This window comes from Chiloscyllium punctatum, chromosome 11 (assembly GCF_047496795.1).
Source record: "Chiloscyllium punctatum isolate Juve2018m chromosome 11, sChiPun1.3, whole genome shotgun sequence".
NCBI classification, from domain to species: domain Eukaryota; kingdom Metazoa; phylum Chordata; class Chondrichthyes; order Orectolobiformes; family Hemiscylliidae; genus Chiloscyllium; species Chiloscyllium punctatum.
In genome coordinates, this window is record NC_092749.1 from 104,186,130 (window position 1) to 104,211,087 (window position 24,958).

A 24,958-nucleotide genomic window follows, 5' to 3' on the forward strand; every position below is an offset into this window, starting at 1 on the left:
ACTTGTCCCTCTGTGAGGAATAAAATATCTCCTTATGTGAATTAAATGAGTGACTCATTTTTAAAACACTGATCCCTAGTTGTAGATTCTACATGAGGAAATGTCTTTTCCACATCTCCTCTCTCAAGAAACCCTACTACCCCCACCCCAAGATCTTAATATTTCAATCATGTTGCCTTTTACTCCAAACTTCAGTGCAGACAAGCCTAGCATGTCCAACCTCTCCTGCGAGACTGATGTAATCCAGAGACCAAGAATGAAAACCTCTTGTGCACATTACATGAGAGAAAAGAACAAGTCAAGAAAAACAAAGCTTTGATGATAGGATATTTTATTTTAAATGGAGGAATTTGTTTTGTGTTTCATGAACAGACCAACTTTCAGAAGCATGGCCTTCATAATTCTGCAAATCTGACAAAACACCACAAAGACTATATTGTCCTGATGCATTCAATATTAAAGATTGTGTCACAGATTTATTAACAATGCCTGTGAAGACAAAAACATGCTAAATAATTACACTGGGACAATACTTCATGACATCTAACCACAATACACAGAAACAAGCATACAGCCTGCACAACATAGTGGCTACAGCTCTGAATGATAACAATAGGCTAGGTAAAATACCAAGGAAAGTCAGTGGAATTCCTGCCAAAATGCCTGCTGGTCATCTCACTTTTTAAAAAAAAAAGCATCGCAGATACAAAAAGATTTCATTCCTAATTGGAAGTGGGGAGAGGGAAGGTGGTGGGAATACATTAAATGACTTCATTTAGCTTCTTTTCACCAATATACAACAGTTATCCTTAAAATGTAAAAGGGGTTCATTGAACATAATTCCAGTGGAAAAAGTAATTAACAGAAGAAATTTCATCCTTATCATTCTAAAGTCTCTGGCTTTATGGGTTATAGATAAATTTATCATGCCCCACAATTGTCAACATTTTTGAACTTATCACAGCAAGAGCTATGGAGTTACTAGTTAAAAATGAAAGCTATGAATACATTTACAGTTTCAGACATGAATATAGAGAATATCAACATTACATACTTAAACTGATGAGTTCTATTTTAATGCTTTTTAACAATTACTGAGCTCATGTTTGGAAGAGGCATTAGGTATATACAAGTTGCTTGGCCTCTATTGAAATTTTTTTTGTATCATTCTATATCTACAATTTTTTAGGGATGGTGAAGGAGTCTGGATTTCTGAATTTCTGCTGTCAAGTAGAGAAAAAAGTACTCTTGACAACTGTGGGTCACTTTTGTTTTAGTTAACAAAAACACAAGGTCTGACAACCTTTAAATAACTACTTTTTAAAAAAAAAATTGTTGGAGTTTTCAAACTTTGCTAACAGCTCCAACAAAGCAATTCACAGCCATTTCTCAATAGTATTGAAATACATTCTCCAGGAATACAAAATTAGTTAAAATTACTTTGTTTCGATCACTATGTTTGTGTGACAATTCACTGGATTACACACTGATATCTGCAGCATTAAATAGGGTTTCTCCATAGATTTCCAAAGTATTTTTCTTAAACTTTTATGTATATAAATTTTAGCACAAATAATTGTGCATTGAAATTAAAGTTGCAATAGAAGTTATTTTTTAAAAAACAAATCCATTACTAAGAGAATGTGAAATGCCTGCCATAAAAGGAATTTTTAATCTACATTCGTTCTAAATGAGGAATTGCTTTCAATGAAATTTATCACACTTGCTAAATTGAGTCTTTTCCACAAATTGAAATGGTGATCCCAGAATTGTGTCTGATACGAGAAGTTATTTTTTCACAGCATCATTTTAACTCCTGGTTTTGCTGTTGCACAATCCAAAATGACCTGCCCGTACAAATTATATGAATCAAAGAAAAAGAGTTTTTAGTTTCTGTTCTTTTAGTCAAAAAATAAATAACTTTAATTCAATATACATTCTTTACGTTAAGTAGTTGAGGATTTAGTTCTTTTTTAAAAAAATCAATTTACAAAATATAGAGACAAAATAACAACAATCACTAAACATGATAACGAAACAGATGTTGATGTGCACTAATGAACAAAGAGGACAAATAAGTCCTCATTGGCATTAGAAGCTCTTGCTGCTGGACTGACCTGCAATTTCCATTCTGCAGATACTGAATATACAGAAATTGTTATAGCTGAAAAACATACCAATATCTGAACTGAGTCCGTTTGTCAGTACACAATATTTGCATTTTACACAACTAAACATTTTGAAACACAAAACACCTATTCATGCAAGATGTATCATTGTGTTTTCACTGAAGAACCAAGTTTGAAGCCCTAAAATAGATGAATGGATTAAGGTTTTTGTTCAAGGTCAAGTTTAATGCCACTGTCACAATCATGGCAAACAAACACATTAAATGTAGTCATGTCTTTGAAGATGTGTATATCACAACCTTAGGATACAGCTCATTCACCAGCTTCTTCAGGATATTTTACAAAACATCCACATGCTCACATATAAAGTGCTCAGCTTTTGAAGATTGCATACAGGAACAGAATATTTAATTTGTGAAAACTAGCTTAAGGAGTTGGACACTGAATGGATTTGTATGTATCGCCTTCTTCCTCTATGCCCTGAGGTCCTATCGTTGCCCTTCCATGAGATTATTATCGCTACTTATCACTGGTAGACTGCCATTTACAGTCTTTAAAGCATTAAAGAATAATACTGCTCAATGAAATTCATATGTCAGTGATAATATTTGATCTGTGGAATCAGCTTACATGAATTTTTGCAGTGAAATAATAAGATCCTAGAATCATAATTAGTGTTTTTCCATAATATAGCTAAATGTTTCACACAAAGACCACATCAAGTCATTGTTCTAGGACGTTTTGCAAAGTTGCTTCCAACAAAAGAGTTCACAACTGAATATGTGCCCAGGCTAACACTGGCCCAATTGGACTTGCACAATGTACAACAAAAAGCAGCACACTATGAGACAAAGATACACTTTAGGTTGTTACAAATACATGAACACACATGCACATACACACTCAAATGTGGAAAAAAGTTGTGGAAACCTTTCACAAAATATTCAATTCTAGATTTACAAAACCAAGCTTTCTTTTATATAAAACATTATGTAGAATAATTCATGTAGTTACAACCCATTTAGATATTTTGCAAATTGGAAAAAGGTTCCACATTTTCAGCTGCACATTGTAAACAGAAATAATTGGTGGCTGCCACCATATTATGTAACCAATGTGATGCAAGTCGTTTCCATTTTGTCCATGAACATTTTAAGATTAAAATAAAATACACAAGAGTAGAATAAATGGTTAAAAGAATGCCAATTTTAAAAATCTACTTCAATCATAAGGTGAGTATTTACAATTTAGCATAACTGTTTTAATACGTTCCTACACCATTCTAAAAGGCCACTAGTTTACAACCATTAAATTCATTACTCTAATTGGTATGACTGATGAAAAGCATTTTCTAAAATACAAAATGAAAAGGATATATTGATCTTTTCCTTTGTATTGTTTTAATCATCTATAAATCCTGACAATGTGTAAAATTAAAAATCAAAGCAACAAAAGTGACTTATCAGCTGATAAATACAGAAGAACAAGTGCAGATTAAGTTTTCCAGATGGAACATTTTGTATCCCATGGAATCAACACTTTAAAAAAAGATTAGGTATGTGCTATTTGGTGAACTAATGCCATGAACTTTAGGATTGTGCAGAGTATAAAAATTTCAGAAATTGTACTCCAGCCTAAGTTTCTTCATAATCCTTTCCTACAACATTTAGTCACCACCCAATAGATTTTTCACAAGCACTAAAGAGGAAATTTTACTAGCACTTAGAGTGGTTCTCAAGCAAAAATGTTGATGAGTCTTAACCATGCCCTTTATAGTGCTGCAATGCTTTTGGCTGGGATCAGTTCCCAAATTGGGCATTAATCAGCAGAATGGAGAAAACAATATATTTAAAATGAAACATTAATCAGGCATATTAAACAAAGGAAACAAAACTGAATTATTAACATTGAAACAGGTATATCCATGTTTGTCACAACCCAGCACACACACAATAGCATGTCACAATTGGCAAAATGCCTCAAGTGTATGCAAAGCTAATTCACTTGAGGTCCCCTTCTCCATGAATGGACTTTTTGATGCGCAGTAACATTGTTGTCAACCACTGGTCCAGTCGTGATATAGAATCAAATTCCTTCACCTACAGACAGACAGAAATAAAGCCAATTCAAATTGATAGGAATATTTAATACACACATTAAATAAAAACATCTAGAAGTGTTCTAGGTAGCTACCAACTGAGTTATTAATGTCCTTTAGATAGCATCTCTAGCCAACTAAGGGAAGGTCATCAGTTGTCAATGCGGGTCCTGATGCAGTAAATGTTTTGCAGTCCAGAGCCAATATTAAGTGCTCCCAATATTTTTGTTTATTCATTCATGGGGTGTGGGGTATTGCGGCATTTATTGCCCATTCCTAAATTGCCCAGAGGGTAGTTAAGAGTCAACCACATTGCTGTGGGTCTGGAGTCACATATAGGCCAGACCAGGTAAGAATAGACAAGCAGGAAGCTGGAAGAAAACAGCAAGCCAGGCAGCATCAGGTGGTGGAGGAGAAATCGACATTTTGGGTGTAACCCTTCTTTAGGGCCAGGTAAGGATGGCAGTTTCCTCCCCTAAAAAAGGACATTGTCAGAAAAACCCAACTGGTTCACCAATCGACAACAGTTTCACGGTCATCATTAGATTCTTAACTGGAGATTTCCAAACTCAAATTCTACCATCTGCCACGGCATGATCTAAACCTGGGTTCCCATGGTGAATAGTCTAAGCACCAGGCTATCACCTCCCTAGTGGCGATCACCATACCTTCCGCTGGGACAAGGCACACAGGGCTGGTGATGAAGGGATGGTGTATGGGCATGGCTGCACAACACGATTCATTGAGTGTGGACATACCTGGTTGTCTCTTGACTGGTTTATGGGATGGCTCTCCCAATTTTGGTACAAGGCCCAGGACAACTTTGCAGCATTAACTTGGTCAGGGTGTTTCTGATGCCCAGATCTATAATCGGCTGGGTACCATCAGATTTAACTCCTATATTTGACTTTTCTACAAAGACATGCTAGCAGAGGCTCTTGTGGCACAGTGGGTAACATCTTTACCTCTGGGTCAGAAGCTTCAGGTTCAAGTCTCACCTCAGGACTTGATGGCCATGGAAGTTATGTCATACAAGGCCAAACAGGTTTGTTCTCAACCTGTAAACCTTATGGCAGGCAGGGAGAACAGGCAGGTTTCCTGATCAGGCAGAACAATATGTACGAGTTAGGAGCAAGGGCAGATCATTCAGCCCAGTAAGTCTACTCCACCATCCAAGGTTATAAAGACTGATCTGTGTTTTGAATTCCACATTCCCATCTACTCTTGGTAACCAATGACATGGCCGAACAAAAATCCAATAAAAACCCAAAAGAACTGTGGATACTGTAAATCAGAAACAAAACAGAAGTTGCTGGAAAAGCTCATCAGGTCTGGCATCTATGATGAGAAATCAAAGTCAACATTTTAGGTCTGGTGACCTTTCCTCAGAATCGAATGTCTGCCTGAAAAAATATTCAGCCACACCTCCACTGCCCTTTCAAGCAGAGAATTCCAAAGTTTCACAACCTTCAGAAAGAAAAAATTCTGCTCATCTCTGTTCTAAAAGAGTGATCCCTAATCTTTAAACAGTGCCTCCTAGTCCTGGATACATCCACATGAGGAAACATCCAATCCTCATCCACCTTGTTCAGGCTCTTACATACTTCAATTAAATCACTCTCATTCTTTTATACTGGGATGGAAACGACCCAGTCTGTCCTACATATCCTCATAAGATAAGCCACTCATTATAGGTATCAATCTGGTAAACCTCCTCAGAACTGTCATCAATACATTGACTTCTTTCTTAAACAAAGGAGACCAAAACTACACATACTACTCTAGATGTGATCTCAAAGCCCGAACTGAAATCAGACATTCTAACTTTTTGTTAAATTCCTCATATAATAAGAGGACAGCATCCCATTAGCCTTTTCTATTACTTGCTGTACTGCATTCTAACCTTTAGAGATTAATGCACTTGAATACCTAGAGCACTCTACATCTCACTACTATATAAGCTGCAACCATTAAAATAATTCCCTTAAATGATGCTGCTTTTTTTATTCTTCCTGTCAAAGTAAACAATTACAAATCTTCCCACATTATACTCCATCTGTCAGATTTTTGTTCACAAGCTCAAACTATCTAGGTCTGTCAGAATCATCCTCATGTTCTCTTCACTTTTGTATCTATCTTTGCGTCATTAGCAAATTACGCTGCCATGCTCTCACTCCCCTCATCTAGATATTTTCTAATCAACCTGCTCAGATGTGTTATGATACACCTCTAAAACAAGTGGACTTGAACCTGGGCCTCCTGCCCCAGAGGTACACTACCACAGTGCTATAAGACCCCTCGTTTCCCTCATCTAGAAGTGCTATCACACACAACTGAATGGATTTTCCATCAGCAAATCACTGACTTTTCAAAAAAAAAACTATTAACTATCGAAAGTGATCACATGAAAAGCCCATTATGGACAATGCAAACCATCAAAAGGTGAGGGGGATAGAGAGAGCAAGATTGGGGTAAATCAAAATGAAGTTCAAGGGGGAAATAAAGCACTCGATCCCCCACGATGTCCACTTATCTCTAAAGGCATTAAGAGCCTTGATGGACATCACGCGCTCCCTTTCAATGACACCCAGGCAAGAAACATGCTCCTCTGACCTAAGACATTGATATGATTTGTAACAAGCTGAGAACCCAGTACAGACCCTTAAGGGACTCTACCCATTGCCTCCTGACAATCAGAAAAAGACCCAATTATTTACAAATGCTGTTTTCTGACAGCTAGCCAACCTTCTATCCACGTTAATATATTACCACCCTCCAACCCCTCTCCCTCAAACCCCATGGGCTGCTGCTTTGTATAATAACTTTTCGTGTGGTGCCCTGTCAAATGCCTTCTAGAAATCCCAACACTGCAAATCTACAGGTTCCCCTTTATCCAGTGTACAGTTCTGCCTCAAATAACTCCAACAAATTGGTTAAACAGGATTTCTCCTTCACAAAAACACGTTGACTCTTCTCAATTAACTGAAGTTTTTCTAAGTAACTCCTTAATGATCAATTCTGTCCCACAGACATCAAACTAACTAGCCTATAGTTCTGTTGAAAATCTCCCTTCTTTCATGCGACTTGAAAACCTGATGAAACCTTTACAGATTTTGGAAAATACCAATGCATCTACTTCTCCAAGATGAAGATCATCTGGACCCACTTATCAGCTTCCATCAGTTTGCTTAGTATCCCTTGCCTAGGCGAATGTAATTTCACCATGTTCCTGTCCTCCCAATCCACTTCATGATTTACTGCTTATACCAGAATGGTTATTGTAACCTCTATAGTAAAGACAGAAGCAAAACATTGGTTTATTCCATCTGCCATTTCCTCATTATTTACAATTAACTCTCTATTCTCACTCTTGAGAGGATCAACACTCACTTTACCTCCTCTTTCTTTTTTAAATTCCCATAAAAACATTTCCTGTTTGTTTTTACATTTCTGACTAATTCCTCTCATACTCAACTTTTAGTCAGTCTCAGACATGTTCTTTATAGTCTGTCCAACTCTCTGCCCTACTACTCTGCCTTGTGCAATTAAATGCTTTTTTCCTCAAATTTGATGCTTTCCTTAACTTGCTTCGTTAGCCACAGACAGTGAGTGCTCCCCTTAGACCTTTCTCTTTACAGTGGAAATATACATAATCCTAAGTATTCCGAAATATCCCCATAAATAATTTGCCAATGTTTCTCCATTGATCCATCCCCAGTCTGGTTCAGAGTTCCCTTCAGCCAGCTCAGTTTACAACCTCATGTAATTGCTCTTATTTAAAAGGTGAGCATCCTAATCTCGGACAAACTGTCCCTTTCAAACTGGATGTAAAACTCAATTATATTATGGTCACTGCTACCTAGACCTGTCTTTACTCTGAGAACACTAATTATTCTGTCACATCGCCCACAGGAAGCTGTTGGATCCAGTTCAGGAGATATATTCAAGAGGAAGCTGAACGTGGCCCATGCAGCTAAAGGGATCAAGGAATGCAGAGAGAAAGTGGGAATGGGATGCTCTCTGCTTGGTTCAAAAATGTGCTGCTGAAGAAACTCTCAAAAGCATTCTGTCTAATAGAAACATAGAATATAGAGTGCATGAATAGGCCATTCAGCCCACACCTCCCTACAACATGTTCATGACCGATTATACAGCATCCCATTCCCACTTTCTCTCTGCATTCCTTGATCCCTTTAGCTGCATGGGCCACGTTCAGCTTCCTCTTGAACTGGAAAAATCGGGTTGGCAATGGGAGCCTGAATGAGTTCGTCAAATGCTCTCTGCTTGGTTCAAAAATGTGCTGCTGAAGAAACTCTCAAAAGCATTCGACGAACTCATTCAGGCTCCCATTGCCAACCTGATTTTTCCAGTTTATTTATAGATTAAAATTGCCCACTCTTATTGCCTTCTCTTTATCATAAGCATACAATATCTCCTCCTTTATACTTTGTCCCACACTGTAGGTGGCCTCTATCCCATCCCTACTAGCGACTTTGCTCCCCTACTATTCCTGATCTCCACCGATCTCACGAACCAAGGTCATCTCTAACTCATTGACTCAGGCATTTACAGTACAAAAGGAGGCTATTCGATCCATCATGTCCAACCTTATCTATCTGCCCTGCTACATTCAGGGATAGTTACTGCAATAGTGATGTCCTTTATTAACAGTGTGACCTCTCCACCCTTACCTAACTTGCTACTTTTGCTTGAATGTTATATATCCCTCAAGGTTCAGAAAACCAATTCTTAGGATTATGCGGCCACATGGCTATCAGATCATAATCGCTTAATGCAATGTGTGCTACCAATTTGTTTACTTTGCTACAAATGCTGTGTGCATTCAGATACAGAGCCTGCAGTGTGGTAGCTGCAGAGTCTTGCTGCAACTGAGCAACATTGAGGGACCTCCAGTCATACACGAAGGCCGAATGCAACTGATTAGTTTGCAGGGCTATTTCAGAGGGCAGCTGAGACTCAACCTATTGTGGGCTTGAAGTCAAATGCAGGCCAGACCAGGCAGGGATATCTAAAGATCATAACAATTCAAATGTTTTTACGACAATCTGGTGGGTTCCATTATGATAGGAAATGCTAGCCTGTGTTGATAAAGTAACTGAATTTAAATTCCCCCAGTTGGCATGATGGGTTTAGCATTAGTCCAGGCTTCTGGATTACTAGTCCAGTAACAGTGCCACAAGGATGGTATCATCAACCATGTCCTGTTAAGAGGAGTCCATATTTCTCAATGGAAAAGTTGAACCAATATAGCAGCCAAATGGTATCTCAATGGAAATGAATTATAAGCACCATTGTATATTTTGCATTAGACCAGCAATTCCAAAGCTCTTTCAACAAATGATACAAACAACTAATAAATCTGAACTCCCACCACCATGGATTGACACCTATATATATGGAACTAATATTATTTTTCTATTAAGAATCTCAAATTGGTGAATTGATGTGTGCACTTTTCACAACGTATCAGTACTTACTGCCTCAGTGTAAGCTTCACCATTTTGTTCCTCATGAGCTTCAAGCAATTTCTATTAACAAAGAAAAAGAACAGTCAATATTATTGTAATTGTATGTCCATTGTCCGCCTGGCATCCACATGCTGTCACACCAGCCCTGCTGAATGAAGTGACAATGAAGTGTTGGAGAGAAAGTTACGTCAAAGGACTGGGGGGCATATCTGGGGCAGTTCTGGTATCGAAGAGGAAAAAGGGGCTTGAAAGATCAGCTTTTAAGAAGAAGTTAAGTTAGTTGAGCTTTCATCATTTAGTCAGCATGTGTGGATCACAGATATGCAGAGAGTGTAATGATAAACAAGACATTCAGACTGCCAAAGTTAGTAGTTCACACTCTGTCAGTGGCTTTGGGTAAGATCAGGTGATGCGTATGAAAGGTTGTGCAGAGAGGTAATGTGAGACGTATGGAGATTGAAGTATGGAAATGGTAATATGCATGCTGTAATGTGTATAAAGATTGGAGGTGTTCTGCAAACTCTTTCTTTGACAAACCATCCGTGCAATTATTCTCAAGCAATACCTTTAAAAGTTTGCATTCTCGTGAATCGGAAAATGCTGGAAACATTTCTTCATACTTCTCCAGAGCAAGCTGTGATGAAACAAACATTTAATTTCATTACATACTTGCTAAGATAAAATGTAGGCATAAAGATTCACTTATTTCTACTCAAGTTTGTTTACTGTGATGATACTTATAATTGCTTGGTAGATGATAATTTTTTTTAAAAATGACACAATGTTGAAACTTTCCATCTTGCGCGTGTCAGCACTGGGAAGCAAGAAATCAGATCTAGAAAAGGAACAATTTATACAGCACAAGAAGATGGTGCTGATTGGTTGGATTATGGGTGGCATGCATATACAGCAGGAAGTGTTAATTATTAATCTTAGTTAGCATCCGAGGACCAGGAGAGTCAATGCTTTGGGCATAAGCCCCTCATCAGGAATGCCTGACCTACTGTGTGTTTCGAGCACCACACTTTGACTCTGATCTCCAGTATCTACAGTCCTCACTTTCTCCTAGATTAAATTTAAAATCAGGAAGAGGAGTCAACTAACTAAGATTGGCAATATCTTGAATAATTCGCATTCTAAGAAGCACTTGAAATATAAGATATCTCCATCTCCATCATAGGTACCAGCATCTCCAACCTGATTACACTGCTATAAATTACGTGCCCTTACAAAGACATAGGAACAAATGCTATACTGGCTCAAATTCTGGAATAAGCGTGGAAGAAGGAATGGGCTTTTCCATTCACTTCCCTTGCAATTGCTGGGACAGACTCATCAGTGGAAACTTCCACATGTCCCGCATCTAATTCAGCGCCCTCTACAGGGAATCTACGGAGTTGGTGAGAAGGGGAAAAAACAGGGTGGATCCTCAACAAATCAGATTGAAGAGACCTCAGAGAGAGAGGGAGAGAGAGAGAGAGAAAAGCAGCAAGCTAAAACAAAAAAAAGGACACAAAAATACTTTTAATTTCAGAATTACACAATTACTTACACTAGGGAGACACCGCCATTAAGCCCAGCAAGCCATTTTGTTGCTATTCAGGCAGATTGCATTCTATGGCCCCAGAGAAATTGGGTTTATGCTGTTCAAACTATTTTCACTTACAAGCTGCAGAAATAAGTTTTGGACACACCAGCATGAGTTCATTTCTAAGCCATTTCCCACTGTGCCCTAGTAACAATGACGAAGAAGGAAGTCACACCCACCTTAGCATTGAGCTCGTCAACAATAAAATGACACAACGCTGCTTTGAAGAAATATTCCTTTGCACTATATTTCAGCAGTGGGTTATCCATGGTGTTGGTCCCAACCTGAAGGATAAAAAGCACTCTAATACACTTTACTAGGCATAACATTTAACAGATTCTTGCTGAGAAAAGAGAGAGAGAGGGATATGCTCTTGATATTTTTGTCCTGGGCCCATCAGGACAGGTGCAAGAATACCAAATCTCAAAAGGGGACAACAATGTACACTACATGAAAAACACTGCTCAGCTAGTCAACTCTGATTGCTTGAAGCATTGCCAGGGAGTTGCACGGGAAAACTATTGTTCCCGTGCTACGGTCAGTAAATTAAAAAGTGTTCTGCACTGGTTGTACAATATTAAAGCACTTGAAGCGTAGAGTCACAAGAACAGACCCTTCAGTCCAACCCGTCCATGATGACCAGATATCCCAACCCAATCTAGTCCCACCTGCCAGCACCTGACACATATCCCTCCAAACCCTTCCTATTCACATACCCATCCAAATACCTTTTAAATGTTGCAATTGTAGTAGTCTCCACCACTTCCTCTGGCAGCTCATTCCATACACGTAACACCCTCTGCGTGCAAACGTTGCCCTTTAGGTCTCTTTTATATCTTTCCCTTCTCACCCTAAACATGTGCCCTCTACTTCCAGACTCCCCGACCCAGGAAAAAGACTTTGTCTATATATCCTGTCCATGCCCCTCATGACTTTATAAACCTCTATAAAGTCAGCCCTCAGCCTCCGACACTCCAGGGAAAAACAGCCCCTGCTTATTCAATCTCTTCCAATAGCTCAAATCCTCCAACCCTGACATTATCCTTGTAAGTCTTTTCTGAACCCTTTCAAGTTTCACAACATCCTTCAAGGAGACCAGAATTGCACACAATATTCCAAAAGTGGCCTAACCAATATCCTGTACAGCCACAACATGACCTCCCAACACCTGTACTCAATACTCTGACCAATAAAGGAAAGCATACTAAACGCCTCCTTTACTATCCTATCTACCTGCGACTCCACTTTCAAGGAGCTATCAACCTGCACTCCAAGGTCTCTTCGTTCAGCAACACTCCCTAAGACCTTACCATTAAGTGTATAAGTCCTGCCAAGATTTGCTTTCCCAAATTTTAGCACATGGCATTTATCTAAATTAAACTCTACCGCTCCTCAGCCCATATTGGCCCATCTGATCTAGATCCCGTTGCAATCGGAGGTAACCTTCTTCCCTTCCCACCATACCTACAAATTTGGTGTTGTCTGCAAACTTACTAACTATACCTCTTATGCTCACACCCAAATCATTTATATAAATGAAGAAAAGTAGAGCACTGATCCTTGTGGCACTCCAGTCTGAAAACAACCCTCCACCACCACCCTCTGTCTTCTACCTTTGAGCCAGTTCTGTATGCAAATGGCAAGTTCTCCCTGTATTTCATGAGATCTAACCTTGCTCACCAGTCTCCCATGGGGGACGCCTTACTAAAGTCCATATAGGTCGCTCTGCCCTCAATCGTCTTTGTTACTTGTTCAAAAAACTCGATCAAGTTTGTGAGACATGATTTCCCACGCACAAAGCCATGTTGACTCTCTCTAATCAGTCCTTGCCTTTCCAAATACATGTACATCCTGTCCCTCAGGATTCCCTCCAACAACTTGCCAACCATCGATGTCAGGCTCACCGGTCTACAGTTCCCTGGCTTGTCTTTACCACCTTTCGTAAACAGTGGCACCACGTTTGCCAACCTCCAGTCTTCCAGCACCTCACTGTGACTATCGATGATACAAATATCTCAGCAAGAGGCCCAGCAATCACTTCTCTAACTTCCCAAACAATTCTACGGCATACCTGATCAGGTCCTGGGGGTTTATCCACTTTTATGCGTTTCAAGACATCCAGCACTTCCTCCTCTGTAATATGAGCATTTTTCAAGATGTCACCATCTATCTCCCTACATTCTACATCTTCCATGTCCTTTTCCACAATAAACACTGAGGCAAAATACTCGTTTAGTATCTCCCCAATCTCCTGCAGCTCCACACAAAGGCCGCCTTGCTGATCTTTGAGGAGCCCAATCTCTCCCTATTTACCCTTTTGTCCTTAATGTATTTGTAAAAACACGTTGGATTCTTCTTAACTTTATTTGCCAAAGCTATCTCATGTGCTCTTTTTGCCCTCCTGATTTCCCTTTTAAAGTATACTCCACCTGCCATTATAGTTTAAGGATTCAGTCAATCTATCCTGTCTATACCTGACATATGCTTACTTCTCAATTTCTCCAGTCATCCAGCATTCCCAACACCTACCAGACTTTCCTTTCATCCTAACAGGAATATACTTTCTCTGGACTCTCATTATCTCATTTCTGAAGGCTTCCCATTTTCCAGCTGTCCCTTTACCTGCAAACATCTGCCTCCAATCAGCTTTTGAAAGTTCTTGCCTAATATCGTCAAAATTAGCCTTCCTCCAATTTAGAACTTAATCTTTTAGATTTGGTCTATCTTTTCCTATCACTATTTTAAAACAAATAGAATTATGGTCACTGGCCCCAAAGTGCTCCCCAACAGACACCTCAGTCACCTGCCCTGCCTTATTTCCCAAGAGCAGGTCAAGTTTTGCACCTTCTCTACTAGGTACATCCACATTCTGAATCAGATAATTTTGTACACACATAACTGCCTTTCTATCTAAACCCTTAACACTATAGCAGTCCCAGTCTATGTTTGGAAAGTTAAAATTCCATACCATATCCACCCTATTATTCTGACAGGTAACAGAGATCTCCTTACAAATTTGTTTTTCAATTTAGCCTCTGACTATTAGAGGGTCTATAATACAACCTCAATAAGACAATCATCCCTTTCTTGTTTCTCAGTTCCACCCAAATAACTTCCCTGCATGTATTTCCAGGAATATCCTCCCTCAGTACAGCTGTATCCTCTCTCAGTACAGCTGTAATGCTATCCCTCGTCAAAAACACCACTCCCCCTCCTCTCTTGCCTCCCTTTGTCCTTCCTGCATCATTTGTATCCTGGAACATTAAGCTGCTAGTCCTGTCCAGCCCTGAGCTGTAATTGCTTTGATATCCCAGTTTCTGTAATTGCTATGATATCCCAGTCCCATGTTCTGAACCATGCCCTGAGTTCATCTTCTTTCCCTGTTAGGCCTCTTGCAGTGAAATAAATGCAGTTTAATTTATCAGTCCTACCTCGTTCTCTGCTTTGTCCCTGTCTGCCCTGACTGTTTGACTCGCTTGTTTTCTCAACTGTACCAGTCTCAGGTTGATCTCTTTTCTCACTATCTCCCTGGGTCCCACCCTCCACTCCTCCCGAGCAGCTCTAGCAAATCTTCCTGCTGGTATATTAGTCCCCTTCCAATTTAGGTGCAATCCGTCCTTCTTGTGCACATCACGTCTATCCCAGAAGAGATTCCAATGATCCAAAAATGTGAATCCTACTCCCATACACCAGCTCCTCAGCCATGTATTCATCTGCTCTATCCTCCTATTCCTACCCTCACTAGCTCGTAGCACTGGGAGTAATCCAAATATTACTACCATCGAGGACCTCCTTTTTAGATTCCTGCCTAACTCTATATATTCTCACTTCAGAATCTCATCCTTTTTCCTTCCGATGTCGTTGGTTCCAATGTGTGCAATGACCTCCTGCTGGCTCCTCTCCCCCCTGGAGAACATTCTGCACCCTCTCTGAGACATCCTTGATCCTGGCACCAGGGAAGCAACACACCATTCTGATTTTTCGCTGCTGGCCACAGAAATGTCTGTCTGTGCCTCAGACTAGAGAGTCCCCTAACACAAAATCAATCTCTTCATGACATATCCTTCATTGTATTAGAGCCAGTATCAATACCAGAAATCTGGCTGTTCGTACTACAACTCCCCTGAAAATCCATCACCCTTACATTTTCGAAAACAGCATACTTGTTTGAAATGGGGATAGCCACAGAAGATTCCTGCACTACCTAGATACCTCTCTTACTTTTCCTGAAGTTAATCCATCTATGCAACTGTATCTGTGACTTTTCCCCCTTCTTATAACTGCCATCCATCACATCCCCCTTGCTCTTATAAGTTTCTCATTGCCTCTAACTGTCTTTCCAACCAATCCATTCAAACTGATAAGGATTTGCAACCAAAGGCATTTATTGCAGATATAATCCTCAGTAACATGTAAACTCTCCCTAAACTCCCACATCCAACAGGAAGAGCATATCACTCCACTAAGGGCCATTTTTGTTTCTTCCAATATGCGGACCCAGAAAATGGCACCGTCTTATTCCTCTACAAAACATTGCTCCAGGCTAACTTAATTATTATGGCTTATACTTTTACGTTTAATCAAGAGGCATATCTCAATAAAACATATAATCAAGAAAGAACCCACTCTGTTCACTACTGCAGACTTACAGCAAGGCCACACTCAGTACTATTCACTTATCTGTTTCTGTGCTGTGACCTCTCCTAACAGGTTCCTCCAAAATCAGTTGTGAATTTCACTGTTTGTTAATTTTCCCAGACGCACTCCAATGTCCAGCGATACATAAAATCAAACAGCAAAGGCAGCAACTGCACAGGTTCACTGCTGCATCAGTTAGCAGTGTGGGTTTCTTTCCCTCTCTCTCCTACACTGACCTGACCATGTACTGTCCTGGTCTGTTCCTCTCCCTTTTAAAAGTGCTGTTGTTTTGACTTTCTTTTCCCTCCAAAGTTCTGAAACAATGCAACAGCTTATAAAACAGTAATTGCTTGCTCCTGGAATTTGAGGAAATCACCTCCAACACCTAAAAAAAAAAAAGGAGCAGCTGTTACGGCCAGACATTTTTCCTGTTCTCTATCTTGGATTGTGATGAGGAAATTCTTCCATCTGACTTATCTTTTATTGTTGTCTCCTTCAATCAAATAACTCTTATCAGTTTAAAACTATATCAGGTTAAATGTAAGAATTGCTTGTTTAAGCAATTTGCTTGATATTTTAAACTTGAGGACCGAGGTCAGGCGATTGCTGACCATGGGTTTGACCTTGGAATTAAAGTTATTGGGAGATAGCCCAGCATCTGGAAGTGATTTTGCCAATTGCTTTGCTGAACAAAACAAAACCCCAAGACTAAGATGAGACTCTCTGAAAATGTTCGAAGCACTCCCGTAAAAGCACTCTGATTTAACAGAACAGAAATGATCCAGGGTTGTGAAAGGTTTAAAAGGTCAAAAAAAGGCTACAATACTCTTCCCATTCCACCTTTCAAACAATGTGGAGGGATATGTTACGGAATATATTGGGATCAAGGATGGGCCCCAGAGCCACAACCACAGTGGCCCCACTTATTCGACCCCAGTGTTAACCCTTGTTCTGATTAGCATTAGATAAATGAAGCAAGAGGTGTGGCAAATGTAGAATAAAACAAGTCCCTTTATGTTAGAGTCCGGGTGTCTCTGGAAAAGGAGCACGCAGTGTCCACCAACACCCTTGAGTCGTTCAGGGAGAGGTGGGCGCCACTGGATGTGGAGTGCATTATTTCCCCCTCCAACTCTATTTTGATTTAATCCCTGCCCTCCCCTTCACTGGTTGATCGCACAACATTGGCCTTTGATGTGAAGCTTGTCACTGGACACTTGGGTGTTCCTTTTCTTTCGGGTGGGTGGAAACTGAATAAAGATTTGTGCATCTTGTGTCTTTCACGGTGTCTCACACATACACACACACACACACACACACACACGGGAAAAAAGAAACAGAAAGAAAAAAAAAGAAAAAAGATATAAAAGATAAAAGAAAAATAAATAAGTAAAACAATTCTCATTTTGTAACTGACCTGCTCGTAGATTTCTATTGCCTTCTGATACTGTTCCAGCTGGGCTGCATAGGCCGCTACTTTCAGCAGACACTTATTAGCAGAACTGAAACAAGAATGACCAAATTAGTAGTGCTTCCAGTAACGTTAATAGAAATACGATGTAAATGTTCATTAAACACTGATAATTACCTGTTCGACTCTTCTCCTTTATAGTAATCCGCAGCTTGTTCATAGTGAGCAATCGCCTGAGAAATTAAAACAAATACGTGACAGTGTTTAAAAGTCACAGTTCCATCTCTTTGCAGTCCTTACCATGTTCTCCCCGTCTTCCCAACGAATAGGTTCTTCCTCCAACCCCCAGTACACAGGTAGGATGGTGCACTGTATTGGAGGAGGTATTTATAGAGTCAGAGCTTCACAGCGTGGTCCAACTCGGCAAGCTGACCAGATATCATAAATTAATCTAATCCCATTTGCCAGCATATGGCCCATATCCCTCTAAACCCTTCTTGTTCATATATCCAGTCAGGTGCTTTTTAAATGTTGCAATTGTATTAGCCTTCACACTTTCTCTGGTAGCTCATTCCACATGAAGTCTCACGGCTTCTGGTTAAACATGGCAAGGAAACCTCTAACTGGTTACCACATCCTCCTTCGGCTGATGAATCAGTTATCCATATTGAGAAAGCACTTGGAGGAAGCACTGAGGGCAGCAACAGTGCAAAATGTACACTGGGTGGGGGATTTCAATATCTACCACTAAGGGTGGCTCGACAGCAGCATCAAGCTGGTTGGGTCCTAAAGGATATAATGGCTAGACTGGGTCTGCGGCAGGTGGTGAAGGAACCAAGAAGAAGGAAAAAAAAACATACTTGACCTCATCCTTACTCTTCTGCCAACTGCAGAAGGATCTGTCCAAGACAATATCAGTAAATGACCACCGCACTGTCCTTGTGGAGACAAAGTCCTGCCTTCACATTGAGAATAACCTCCATCATGTTGTATGGCACTATCACGGTGCTAAATGGGACAGACTTCAAACCAATTCAGCAGCTCAAGACTGGGCATTCATGAGGCACTGTGGGCCATCAACAGAAGCAGCTGTTATCCAGCACAACCTGTAACCCTATGGCCTGGCATATCCCCCATCAACCATTACCACCAAGCCAGGGGATCAACCCGGGTTCAATGAAGAGTGCAGGAGGGCATGCCAGCAGCAGCATCAGGCATACCTAAAAATGAGGTGTCAACCTGGTGAAGCTTCCAAACAGGACTATTCGTGTGCCAAACAGCATAAACAGCAAGTGATAGACAGAGCTAAGTGATCCCACAACCAATGGATCAGATCTAAGCTCTGTAATCCTTCCACAGCCAGTCATGAATGATGGTGGATAATTAACAACTCATTGAAGGAGGAGGCTCTACAAATATCCACCATCCTCAATGTTGCAGGAGCCCAGCACATCAGTGCAAAAGATCAGGCTGATGCATGCACTACAATCTTCAGTCAGAAGTTCCGAGTACATGATCCATCTCGGGCTCCTCCAGTGGTCCCCAGTATTACAGATACCAGTGTCCACCCAATCAATTCACTCCACGTGATATCAAGAAACACCTGGAGGTACTGAATATGGGAAATTACTGAAGATGTGTCCTCCCAACTTGCTGCTCCCTTTGCCAAGCACTTCCAGTACCGTTACAACGCTGGCAGCCACCCCGACAATGTGGAAAATTGCCCAGGTATGTCTTTACACAAAAAGCAGGACAAATCCTACCCGGCCAACTACTGCCCAATCAGTCTACTCTCAATCATCAGTAAAGTGATGGAAGGTATCATCAACGGTGCTACCAAGCAGCACCTGGTCAGCAATAACCTGCTCAGTGATGCCCAGTTTGGGTTTCGCCAGGGTCACCCGACTCCTGATCTCATTACAACCTTGGTTCAAAACATGGACAGAAGAGCTGAATTCCAAAGGGGAGGGAAGAGTGACAGCCCTTGACACCAATGCTGCATATGACGGAGTATGGCATCAAGGAGCCCTAGCAAAACTGGAATCAATGGATATCAGGGGCAAACACTCCACTGGTTAGAGTCGTACCTGGCACAAAGGAAGATGGTTGCGAGTGTAGAGGGTCAGTCTACTCAGCTCCAAGACATCCCTGCAGGAGTCCCTCAGGGTAGTGTCTTAGGCCCAACAATCTTCAGCTACTTCGTCAAGAACCTTCCCTCTGTCAAAGTCAGGAATGGGAATATTTGCAGATGATTGCACACAGTGTTCAGCACCATTCACAACTCCTCAGATACTGAAGCAGTCTGTGCTCAAATGCAACAAAATCTGAACAATATCCAGGCTTGGGCCATCAGATGGCAAGTAACATTCGCACACACAAATGCCAGACAATAACCATCACCAATGAGAGACACTAACTACTGCCCCTTGGCATTCAACAGTATTACCATCAATGAATCCCCCACTGTCAACATCCTTGAGTTTATCATTGACCAGTATCATTAATGCAGATGGATGATCTGGGGGGGGGGGGGGGGAAAGATAGTAAACTGGACGCCATGTCCAGAGTCCTGATGGAAATGGTCAAAGATGCCAAGCTGTATGATGTCTTCAGCACCCTTGCAGATGGAGCGCAGCGTAGATACACCTGGTCACGGGCAGACGGGTCTATCGCTCAAGGATAGATTACCTGTTTGTGTCCCGAATGCTCTTGGTCAGATCCACCGACATCAAGCTGGTGTTCTTCTCTGACCACTGCCTCCTGCTGGCTGACTGTCACCTACAGGATGAGCACCAGGCTGGTAAGGGAACGTGGAAGCTGAACACCAAGCTGTTGGCCCCAGGAAACAGGGAGGAGCTCAAGAGGGACTACACAGGTTGGAGAACCGTGAAGCCCCTCCGAGTCTCCAGGCAGACTGGTGGGAAACGGTAAAAGGGAACATCAAGAGGTTCTTCATCCTCAAAAGGTGTTCATGAGGCAAGAAAGAGGCAGGGAAAACAGTCCCAACTCCAGGAAAGTATGCAGAAAACGGGGATAGATGTCATAGAGGATCCATCCTGACCAAACCTATGCTGTACTGGGCAGGAGGATTTCTGAGAGTCTCACATTCCTCAGGAATACGATTGCCTACATGCAGGACAGAGGGTTGGACACCTGCCTCATCAGCCTGGACCAGGAGAAAGCCTTTGACAGGATATCGCATACATATATGAGAGATATTCTCTCCAAAATGGGCCTTGGGGAGGGAATCTGCAATTGGATCAGACTGCTCTACACCAACATTGTGGGTGCAGTCTCAATCAATGGGTGGGTTTCAGACAGCTTCCTAGTCAGATCTGGAGTCAGGCAGGGCTGCCCTCTCTCTCCTGCCTTGTTTGCGTGCTGCATAGAGCCATTTGCCAAGTCCGTCAGGAAGGATGCGAGCCTGAGAGGGGTGACTATTCCTGGCAGCTCGGGCCTACAGGTTAAGGCCCCCCTGTACATGGATGACGTTGCTGTTTTCTGCTTGGATCCGCTGTCCGTGTACAGACTCATGTGCATATATGACCAGTTCGAACGGACCTCTGGGGCCAAGGTAAACCAAGGCAAGAGTGAGGCCATGCTCTTCGGGAACTGGGCTGACCAACCCTCCATCCCCTTCACCGTCAAGACTGACACCTGAAGGTGCTGGGTATTTGGTTCAGAGGGGCTGGTGTGTGCGCCAAATCTTGGGAGGAGCGTATCAGGAAAGTGAGGCAGAAACTGGGCACATGGAAGCAACAGTTGATCTCCATTGTGGTTAAAAATCTGGTCATCAGGTGTGAGGCACTGTCATTGCTGTTATATGTGGCACAGGTCTGGCCTATTCCCAGAACCTGTGCCGCCGCAGTCACCCAGGCCATCTTCCACTTCATGTGGAGATCAAAGAAGGACAGAATCCGAATGGACTCATTGTATAAAGATCTGGGTAATGGGGGAAAAAAAACACACCCAATGCCACCTTCACCCTGATGGCCACCGTTGTGTGTGGCTGCATCAAGTTGTGCGTGGATCCCCGGTACGCAAACACCAAGTGTCACTACATACTGAGGTTCTACCTGTTCCCGGTGTTGCGAAGGATGGGCCTGGCCTCACTGCCGCGGAACACTCCGAGTAGTTGGACCGTTCCGTAACACCTGTCATTTGTGGAGAAATTTATGAAGAAAAACACCTTTGACCACAAGTCCATCAGGAAGTGGTCAGCCCTTAGTGTCCTTGAGACCCTTCGGGAAAAGGAGAGGGCGGATCCTATCGAGCGGTTCCCTGAGCAGACTGTCAAAACCATTTGGCAGAATGCCTCAACTCCAGAACTTTCCAACTAGTGGCTTGGCTGGTGGTGAGAAGGGCTCTGCCTGTGAGATCCTTTATGACGCCCGGACTCTCAGCCGCACCGCACGCTGCCCTCGACGCGGCTGCGGAGGGGACGTGACTCATACACCTCCTTCTGGAATGTGCCTACGCAGAAGAAGTCTGGAGAGGAATGCAGTAGTGTTTGTCGAGGTTTGTCCCGAGCAGCGCCGTGACGGGGGATTCCATGCTCTTCGGTCTGTTCCCGGGATGCACACCGAGACGAACATCAACTGTGCCTGGAGGATCATCAGCTCGGTCAAAGACGCTCTCTGGGCGGTCCGAAACCTGTTGATCTTCCAGCTGAAGGAGTTGACCCCGACTGAGTGTGGCAGACTGGCACATTCCAAGATCCAGGACCACGTGTTTAGGGACGTGCTGAAGCTTGGGGCAGCTGCCGTCAAGGCGTGGTGGGGAAAAACCACTGTGTAATGTCTGCCTGCCTAAGCACAGAGGCCCCACTCAGAAATTGGGCCCCACTGACGCCTCAGCTAAATATCTGGATGGTCAATGTCCAGATTTGCATATACGAATGATTTATTCCGATCTCTGTATGTAAAAGAATGCAATGTGCGCATAAGACTGGCATGACCAATTGTATAGATATCAAAATAATTTTATGAATAAAGTATATTTTTGAAATTAAAAAAAAATTGACCAGAAACTCAACTAGACTCACTACATAAACACAGTGGCTCCAAGAGCAGGTCAGAGACTAGGGATCCTACGGCAAGTGACTCACCTCCTGACACCCCAAAGTCTATCCACCATCTACAAGGCACAAGTCAGGAGTGTTATGGAATATTCCCCACTTGCCTGGATGTGTGTAGCTCCAACAATCAAGCAGCTTCACAGCATCCAGGACAAAGCAACCCGCTTGATTGGCACCACATCTACAAACATTCAATCCCTCCACCACCGGTTCTCAGTGACAGCAGTGTGTACCAATCTACAAAAGATGCACTGCAGAAATTCACCGAAATTCATCCATAAACCTCTTCCATCTAGAAGGACAAGGGCAGCAGGTACTTGGGAACACCACCACCTGCAAGTTTCCCTCCAAGCCGCTCACCACCCTGACTTGGAAATATACCATCATTCCTTCACAGTTGTTGGGTCAAAATCCTGGAATTCCCTCCCTACCGGCATGGTGGGTCAGCCCGCAGTAAGTGGACTGCAACGATTCAAGGCGGTGGCTCACCAACACCTTCTCAAGAGCAAATAGGAATGGACTATCAATACTGGCCAGCCAGCGACGCCTAAGTCCCACAAATGAATTTAAAAAAAACACACAGACCACCCTCTGCGTCAAAGAGTTAGTTAGGTCCCTTTTAAAATCTTTCCCCTCTCACTTTAAACCTATGCCCTCTAGTTCTGGAATCCCCGACCTCAGGGAAAATATCTTGACTATTTACCCTGATGATTTTATAATCCTCTAAGGTCACCCCTCAGCCTCCAACGCTCCAGAGAAAACAGCCCGAGCCTATTCAGCTTCTCTCTATAGCTCAAACCCTCCAATCCTGGCAACATCTTTGTAAATCTTTTCTGAATCCTTTCAAGTTTTACAACATTTTTTGTATAGCAGGAAGACCAGAATTGAACACAGTTCCTTCAAAATGAAGGAATACTATGAACCTGCACTCAAAAGGTCTCTTTGTTTGGCAACACTCCCAGGACCTTACCAATAAAAGGTCTACAAGTCTTGTCCTAATTACCTTTCCAAAAAAATGCAGCACCTCACCATTACTTGTTTATTTTGTCAAACTTTTCATAAAACGCAACAATGCAATTAGTCATCCAAATGAATAGATCAATTGTTTCATGTTTTCAAATTTTGAATTATTGCAAAAATTAGCAATATGTAACGGCTATAACAAAGATAATTTTCTAATATAGGCTTCAATATTATCAAGGCCACTTTATTATTCAAGAGACAACATCCAAAAATATTAATAACTTAGTCATTGAAATTGTGAGAGAGCTTTGAAAACTTTTACTGAGCAGAGAGTGGCAAGAGTACTTTGACAAATAATATTCAAAGGAAACGACTAAGGATTTATAAAGGATCAGTTACTAAAGTGTATTTTTTGAACCCAGAGGTATTAAAAAAGAAAGGAACCCCCACGACACCAACTGAAATAAAATATTTCACTTTGTAAAACTTCTACTGCAACAAACCAATCAAAATCAACATAATTCAAACAGTATTTAACAAGAGAAGGATATTTCAAATTGAAAAGTAAGTTTCACTTCAAATAGTCAAAGATATACCTTAAGTAGTTACAAGCCTTCACATTACTTCCTACATAAATGTGAACCGTATCCAAACTGTCTCCAAATCTTTCCTACTCAAGTCAGTTCGGCCCTTGAATAAATTTCATCAGCATCCCATCCAAAATCTCTGGGTTTTGTTAACACCAACAATTATCACTCTCATACAAGTCATATCAGTGCTGATGCTACAGAATCCCGAGAAATTCCTTTGTCAATCCCTTAAAATGTTCCGGTTTGCTCTGGTAAACTGGAACAGGAGCAGTCGGTCTTTTCCAATCCATCATTTCCTGTTCTTCCCGTCTCCAGTTCACTGGAAGTTACAACTGCATACACAGTCTCTGTCCTATTCACACAGAATTACTTCCATATTAAGATGTTAAATAGAAAACAGATCCATTTACGTACTGTCTCTCTTGCTTTCAGACTCACCAATTCTGCATGTTCTAAACAAACGAACGCTTGTGCCCACCTCATCATTCCATTAACTTTCTATTAACCTTTTTGCTACATAGCTTTTTTTATTAATCCCCAGGCAATCTCAGGTGACACTGACATTTATTGGACTCTGGGCATCATAACCAGTTAAAAAGAAAAGTCTTTCAGAATACTCCCAAGTTTACTTTAGTCTTGACACGCTAAAGGGGACATCACACAACAAAATGTTTTTCCCCCCCAGAGTGTATAGTCGCCATTAACAGTGACTGTAATCTGATTTTACAATGAATGACAAACAGCTGAAAACAATTAGGGAGAAGAGCGTGGAGAGTGTGGAAAAAAAGATTTAGTCTAACACAGTACCTTTTCAATATCTACCAGCTCAGATTCATAAATCTCTGCGATGGTGATATGGTGTTTTGCTGCAATTGTAAACCTCCCCTGTAAAATAATAACAAAATCAAAGAATGCAGTAAGTTGTTTCTGGAGACGTCAAATGGAATTTATTATGCAAACATCATCAGTTACTCTGCA

General features: G+C 41.5%; 1 protein-coding gene across 1 annotated transcript in view; it reads right to left on the bottom strand.

Moving 5' to 3' along the window:
* Positions 1–314: 314 nt before the first annotated feature.
* The window catches only part of LOC140483283 (beta-soluble NSF attachment protein), a 46,600-nt gene continuing 21,956 nt past the window's right edge, over positions 315–24,958 (bottom strand). The window contains exons 5-11 of the mRNA XM_072581434.1: positions 24,788–24,865; positions 17,528–17,583; positions 17,357–17,441; positions 11,484–11,588; positions 10,282–10,350; positions 9,726–9,776; positions 315–4,228 (exon numbers count right to left, since the gene is read on the bottom strand). Of these exons, the coding sequence (XP_072437535.1) occupies positions 4,130–4,228; positions 9,726–9,776; positions 10,282–10,350; positions 11,484–11,588; positions 17,357–17,441; positions 17,528–17,583; positions 24,788–24,865 (543 nt within the window). The 3' untranslated portion in view covers positions 315–4,129. The remainder of the gene's footprint in view (positions 4,229–9,725; positions 9,777–10,281; positions 10,351–11,483; positions 11,589–17,356; positions 17,442–17,527; positions 17,584–24,787; positions 24,866–24,958) is intronic.